This window comes from Diorhabda sublineata, chromosome Y (genome assembly GCF_026230105.1).
Source record: "Diorhabda sublineata isolate icDioSubl1.1 chromosome Y, icDioSubl1.1, whole genome shotgun sequence".
NCBI lineage: Eukaryota > Metazoa > Arthropoda > Insecta > Coleoptera > Chrysomelidae > Diorhabda > Diorhabda sublineata.
Genome location: NC_079486.1, coordinates 666,676 through 674,397, shown reverse-complemented (window position 1 = coordinate 674,397; position 7,722 = coordinate 666,676). Strand labels below are relative to the sequence as shown.

The following is a 7,722-nucleotide window of genomic DNA, read 5'->3' as shown; positions in this document are numbered from 1 at the left end:
CAAGAAATGTCCTATTGGTGTCAGAGTTGTTTTAACAAAGTCTTATTCATGATAAAATCACATGAGTCCTGTATTAATAATTTACATGAGATGCCTAGAAATAATCGTTTTGATGATTCTGATATAGATAGTGACATTGATACTTTTGAGGCCGCTATGCAGTAAAAACAATATTCATGGAATGTATCTCTCTCTCTCTCTCTCATAAATGTAGAATATTGTCGTTTTCTTATTATAAAATTATTCCTGTGTTTTTGCGGTATTATGAACGGTGGCGGTTCATAATGCCACATCAAAAAATATCTGTTTTATTATAGTTTTTTAGTATGCGTTTTAGGTGATTTATATGAGCGTTGTTAGTGTTAGACATAAGTCTGTGCCCAACAGGGCTTTATTAGAAATGTATTTTTATTTTTTTTTTCTTTCCACTGGTCATTGTGATGTCATCCTTCATGTATAAGTGTTATACTATGACAGTCAAGAGAGTAATAAAGAGTTTCAGCGATAATGTGAGCTTTTATTTAAGAAAAAAAGCAGTAAAAACAATATTCATGGAATGTATCTCTCTCTCATAAATGTAGAATATTGTCGTTTTCTTATAATAAAATTATTTTTAAAATTCTTGTGTGTTTTTGTTAGTTTCCAATATATCTTTATGTAATAGCAGTAAAAACAATATTCATGAAATGTATCTCTCTCTCATAAATGTAGAATATTGTCGTTTTCTTATAATAAAATTATTTTTTAAATTCTTGTGTGTTTTTGTTAGTTTCCAATATATCTTTATGTAATAGCAGTAAAAACAATATTGATGAAATGTATCTCTCTTGTCGTTGCGTCAAACGTCACATCGTTACGTCAAACGTCACGTCGTTAAGTCAAACGTCAAGTGTTGCGTCAAACGATCATCAAACGTGTCTACGTATGAGAATGTCCTCTTTCGTAATATGTCTTCAGAAGAGTACAGACGTCGAATTGAAGAGTTTATTAATAGCATTGGTGAATTAAAGAAAGATATTGCTTTCTATGGAGATAAAAGTGAAGTTATGAAACAAATGCAGAATCTTAGTTTATTTGATAAGAAAGTGACGTGGAGCAGTCTTCACTGGGGGTGGCCTGAAGAGGTCCATCAGTTGACCCGTAGACTGCCGCAAACTACTTATCCGTTAAGACGTATTCAACCTACACCATGTTCAACAGAACAGAAGGGGATATAAAAAATGAAATTAATTCTGTTTTTGCTATGTCATGTGTAATATTAGTGGCTGTATTTGTTTTAATTTTAAAAATTATTTTGAAAATTGTAAAACGAAAATTCCAATCTTCATGTAATATAAAAGTTGATGAATATACAGAGTGTTTCAATAAAACCCATGTTTAAAAAAAAACTTTATTTATAATGGTAATACAGTATTTAAAAACCAGTGACGGAGACGTTGTACATTTCTTTCAGTACATGAAAATTGTCCAGATGCGTGACAGGGGTTTGGATCTTGAGCAAAGTTTCCAGTTTCACAGGGTGTACCATCAAATTTGCAAACGTCAATAATAAGTGGAAAAATACCGAAAATGTGACATTTCTTTTGCAGAAAGTCGACTTTTTGTTGTCCTCGAACGTAAATGTAGTCTGCGGCATACAATAACTTGCTTTCTAATATTTCATTTCCTTTAGAATATTCTACATCTCCTGAAGAGTATCGAATGCCGTGCACATTTCTTTCCAAGAATTATGTGGTCTTTTTGTCCTCGTTACTTAATGTAGAAAACGGTTGCGGTGGTAAAAATATGTAATGTGAACTTTTGAAGCCAATTTCTATGGTGAGCTCTTTGGCAACGAAAAGACCGTCTACGACAAAACCTTGAATGTCTACAAAAGCTACTCTCATGTTGACGTCTGCTCGAACACTAACTCACAACATCTAGTTCAAGCTTTTAACAATTTCGGTGAGGGGGAAGTATTCCATTACACAATCGTGAATTATTATGCAATAGACTTTGGTATTTTCGGGAAAACCTATGTTTGCTTCAATGTCAAGTTTCACATCGACTGTGGATGCCTTCATGCTTTCCTCCTGTTTTGAACAATCGATAACAAACAATGCTCGTTTCCTGCAAGAAGAATAATCCAGCAGGGGGCGCTTCTGTGTGGAGTTTGCGTAGTTGGGATAGAATTCAGTATAGTTAAAATAGGCCAATAATCACCATCAAGTGACAGTCTTATACTTTGTACGTCGGCATTGTCAAATAAAGTCGGGTCAGCTGTACTCAAGTTACGTTTGTCGGTTTGAAAGAAAACAATAACAAAACGAGGTCTTTCAACTGAAGTGGATGTCTTGACAGCCCAAACTTCATGTCTTGCTCCTTTAGTAATTGAGGGTAATTCGTGTAGCTCCCACTTCCTAAATGGAATAACTATAGGTTGATCTTTTTGAATGGATTTCATGAGATTTAATTTTATGTCGTCATTAGGAAAGATATGTTTAACTTTTAGCTCAACGCTTGTAATGTTTATTTTAGCTGTTGTAGTGGAGAGCGTTCCAGAGACATTCTTTTCAGTAATATATAAGCAATCATTATCATTTCGTGCCCGAACTAGTCGTATTGTTTGACGCCCACATGTAATCATTGAATAATCGTTGAAAATGCTGAAAATATGTTTGAGAGGTATTTGAAGGTTGAAGGACTTGTCGCTAACATTCAGAATAGGATCTTTCGGGTAATTCCAGCCGGCTATAGCAATATGATTGGAATCTTCTTGGTTATAACAAGTCATAGCACGTACGGCACTCACTATTCCAGGATCCCGAACTGTTTCCATTTCCCTGGCACTTTCACTGTACGTACATGAATCGAATAGAAAGGCTCCAACATTATTTGCTAATTTTACGTCACCAGCTCCGTGTATTTCAAGCGAACCTTTAATGCACAACAAAGTTTCGCTCCTTGCAAAGAACGAATCAACCTGATTAATGCTAAACTCCACAATGTCACTGCAATTGAATGACTTTATAAATGGAGCATAGGTTCTGTATTCAGCCTTTCGAATTGAATCGTCAAACATCGGCTTACGGTAGATATCAAACATTGGAGGCATGTTGTCGTTTTGGCGTTGACGTTTTCCATACATTGTTGTCATTTTTCAATTTAAAACCCAACGATTGCAGAACCAATTTGTTTGCGAACGTGAGTTGCTTCAGCTTTGATGGTAGCTTATCTAATGAAGTTGAATGCTCTGTAGACTATCTTTTATGATTTATTATTAGTCCCATTTGCTTCGCGCCCTCTAAGCTCCAACACCAACGTACTTAGTTCTCCACGAAAGTTTACAGGCTGACCGTCTTGGTCTAAAGCGATGACGGTGGTATTGGTTATTTCACATTGTGGTATAACAGGTAAATAGAGCAAATTATGAGGAATTTCGTCTGTGGAATATCCTGGATCCACTTGTATGACGAATTCGTATATAGTATGAGCAGGTCTGTTTGCATCGAAGGCTCCAGTGGTAATGTTACAATCGAAGCGAATACTAGATACTTTAATGATTTTGACGGGGAGATCTGACGAGTGTATTTTGTTTGCGTCGAATATTTTCGGTGAAAAACCCAAAATTCTCACAAGACTATTATCTTCTTTGAATGAAATTTTGTATTTACTGGAAATTTCACATTTCAACGTATTGTGATTGGGTTTTAGTGAAAATATACCCTCTGGTCTAGTTGAATTGTCCACACCCAATTTATCTCGTATAAACGCTTCAAGATCGGCAATTTCGTAACATCCTGTGGGAAAATCAAAACTTTGAAGCTTGCCCTTGGTATCGTAGTAGTAAAACTTACAATTTTCAATGTTTGGTATACTGTGATAAGAATGAAAAGATCGCAAAGCTATTTCGTAATCATTATTCGGATCGAGCACAATAGGCGTAGTAGGTTGAAAGGTAAATTCATGATTGATGCTGTTTACTCTCAGCAACTGTGACATGGTGACTAATGGAATTCGGGTGATGTTCGAATTTAAATAATACTACTTGTTTATTCTATTTATTGTTACAAAGAAAACAAGTGGCTTGAGGACCATCACAATGTGTTGTCCTATCAGGTCGGTTGTAATGGATGAAACAAGGTAGTCGTATTTGTAGTTCAAAATTTCCTCGATATTCATTGGGAAGTTTATGCCACATATCCAACAATTCCCAAGGTCTTATACACTCTATTAGATGTTCAATGGGAAAGTGCTTTAGTTCTTCGACAGTAAAATTATTCAATGTTTTTCCATGGTAGATATGTTGTAGTAATAGTTCTACGCTCGTCATTGTTGCTGTAGAAATTTCAAACACAACTGTCCGCAATTTATTTGATTGTAGTTTTGATATTGGGTATTGTTGTAGAAAATTCTCGCACTCTTTCCCAGATATTCAACAACTTCTTTCGGCGGCTTCAAATTACCAAATGAATCAAAATACTCTACATCATTGTTTATCTTTCTGTAAGCCACCCAATGACTCCCAGTATTCTTAGAGACATCTAAATTAACCACTGCGCATTCTTGTCTTCGAGGACCGTCTTTGGAGAGGGTGTCTCGCATGAAAACTCCTCGAAAATGTGGTATTTTAAGTAATTTTGCATAATGCGCAATGTCAAAGTCAGATAGTGCGTGATTGGGTAGCTTTATTAGTTTTTTTTTAAATACAATCCAAATCCACCTTTTGAATATTTTTTCAAGTATAGGCCAGATCCTACACGTTCCATAGCCTTATTATGACGTACATCTTCCTCCAATTTCTTTTGCGCATGCTTAGCATCAATGACGGTTTTTGCAATCCCAGCAGCACCACCTAACAAAGCTCCAAGTGCCGAAAGACCAGCAAACAAAGGAATAAGTGGTAGGAAACCTCCGGATTTCGCTACAGGTATTACTCGAGGAACCTCGATTCTTTTTTGCCACCAAATTCTTTAATAAGTGCTTTGGCTGCTCGTAAGGCAAACGTTGCGGTGTCTTTCAAAGATGTTCCTCTCTTCAATGACTTTCCCACTTTCAGAATAACATCTCGATGCAAGGAACGACGTTTGCGACGACAACCCATTCCCAGCTTTTTTTTCACCTTCATTCCGCCTGTTACAAGTAATGCAGCAGCTTTCTCTCCCAGTGAAGCGTCTTTTGATTTGACGCGTGCCCAAGCTTTATCTTCAAGTATCTGATCGACTTTGTGTCGTTCTTCGAGAGACTTATTCTTCCAGTAAGAAATATCGTGTTGTTTACAAGCAGCGTCCAAGGGGTTGATGCCCGGATCTCCACGATCAAGACGTTTTTCCAATTTTGTACCAGCTAAAAAAACAAATAATTTTTTCGGAAAAAGGGTGGGGGGTGGTTTACTTACGCCCACAGTACTGATAGCTGGGTAAGTGAAGTTCAATAGGTAGTTTATTGATGAGAGAATTCAAAATACCCTCTCCTTCAAACACCAACATTAAGACTGACACCTATATTTAAAGAGTAGTACTACGAAAAACGTCACACACAATGAAAATAATTCAACAAGAGCAGACTATACCCATTGAAAATCTGGATTTCACCTCAACACCAACTGTTGGCAAACATGGTAAATTGTTGCCAAATTCTTTCCGTGCCATTATATGTGGCCCCAGTGGGTGTGGTAAGACGAACGTCGTGCTGGCGCTCCTATTCAATCCAAATGGCGCGAAATTCAAAAATGTTTATGTATATTCAAAATCGTTATTTCAACCAAAGTATCAATTGCTACAAGAAGTTATAGCGCAAGTCAAGGGTGTTGGGTATTTCCCATTTAAAGACAATGAGGAAATAATTAGTCCAGAGAAAGCTCGACCAAATTCCATCTTTTTATTCGATGACGTAGCCTGTGACGGTCAGCAGAAAATTCGTGAATACTACTCCATGTGTAGACATATAGATATTGATGCTGCATATCTTTGTCAAACATACTCAAAAATACCGAAACAGCTTATTCGCGACAATTGTAATGTTATTGTGTTATTCAAGCAGGATGAGGTGAACTTGAAACATATATTCGACGAACACGTATCTCCAGACATGACGTTTGACACATTCAAAAATGTGTGTTCAAAGTGTTGGTGTGATCGCTATGGTACTTTGGTAATTATGAAGGATTTTACCCTTAATGGTGGTAGGTATCGCAAAGGATTCGATAAATATATAAAATTGTAAGCTGCATCTTCAGTCCATACCAAAATGTCTGACGATAAGGTTGCTAATGCATTGCGCAAGAAAAAAGTGTCCGAACTTGCCAGATCGATTCGCAAAAAATACTTGTCGTTGAAATTAGGTAAATCAGAGCAAGATGAGTCTATTAATAAACTATTCAAGCCGATATCTAAACCACTTGAAGAAATTGTGCAAGACATTACAAAAAACGATTACAAATTTAAATCCAAAAGAGGAAATAAAGAAGGAAGAACCAACTGATGATGTGTTTACACCTTTTCTCGAAACGGAACCGGTGGCCGAAACCGATGAATTCGGAAATATTACACGTTCTGAATCTCCAGAAGAGATGCGCCCCGAAATTTCCCAGGAAGCTATCGCAGACTATTTGGACCAATATCCAGCCATCAGTCATCAGTTCATTGAGGATTACTTCCAAAAAGATGATAAAATTGATAAAAATTATGGTCCGATATACAACGATGAAATCGGTTGGTCATTAGGCAAACGTCGAATTGCATTTGATGGAAAAACCGGTAATATAGGCATACTACCTGAGAAAAACAAAGGAGGAAGATATGTAATTGGAACACCAGGCTTGTATGAGCTTCTATTTTACCGAGACCCCAGTTACAATGATCAAGATTTACAGAACTATAAAAATCTTTTGACAACAACTTAAGTTCATTTAGACACGTTAGATCGTCTTAAGGGGTCAAGTACTGAAAAATATCACTACATCATAAAACCTTTATTTAAAACAAAATTTCTAACGACGACGAATAGATCGTCGCAGGTATTGACTCGTCTAAAATCGATTCCTTCAGCAAAAGGAAAAGGCATCGATCGTTTAAGATATAATGATAAACCTATGGAGTATATTTATTGGGATGATGCGAATGAATTGGTGGAACGTTTGAAGTTGTTGATTGCTTCAAAAGAGGCAGGTAATACGTCACACGACAACGAAATAGTAGCAATTATCAATGAACTCAAGGAGGCTGATATAATAGAATAATACAAGTTGAAACTTGTTCATTTTAATTATGCCAGTCGATAAATTCGGACATAGACATCAAACGCCCTATGCGCGTTTACCAGTGAAAATTACGTTTCCTCATACACAGGACGGTAATATTGATATTGAAAATATGAAAATTTGTAATGTTAAGGAACCGACAACAAATAGTGATGCTGCAACAAAAAAATATGTTGATGTGCAGTTGAATGACCTACGTGCTATCAACTCGCCATTAATTCAAGCACATGGTGTGGTGCTGCAGCAACAAGACCGTGATATAAAGGATTTAGCTGTAGGATTGAACGAAATGAGAAATGAGCTTCATAAGACGAAAATCCCCATATTACAGGCGCACATTACTAACTTACAAAATAAAACTAACGAAATTGATACATTTATTTCGCGAAATCCCCCTGTAGCAGCTAGGGATATGGCTACGAAGAAATACGTTGACAATTCAATTGTTGCAGCCAAAATATTTATTCGAAAAGAATTCACTG

General features: G+C 36.5%; 1 protein-coding gene across 1 annotated transcript; it reads right to left on the bottom strand.

Moving 5' to 3' along the window:
* Nucleotides 1–2,059: 2,059 nt before the first annotated feature.
* On the bottom strand, nucleotides 2,060–3,136 carry LOC130451977 (uncharacterized). Its single transcript, XM_056791333.1, has one exon. The coding sequence runs from the start codon at nucleotides 3,134–3,136 to the stop codon at nucleotides 2,060–2,062; it is 1,077 nt and encodes a 358-aa protein (XP_056647311.1).
* Nucleotides 3,137–7,722: the final 4,586 nt, after the last annotated feature.

Coding starts and splice junctions, on each gene's coding strand:
- LOC130451977 (XM_056791333.1), bottom strand. CDS start 3,136: ATGACAACAATGTATGGAAAACGTCAACGCCAAAACGACAACATGCCT.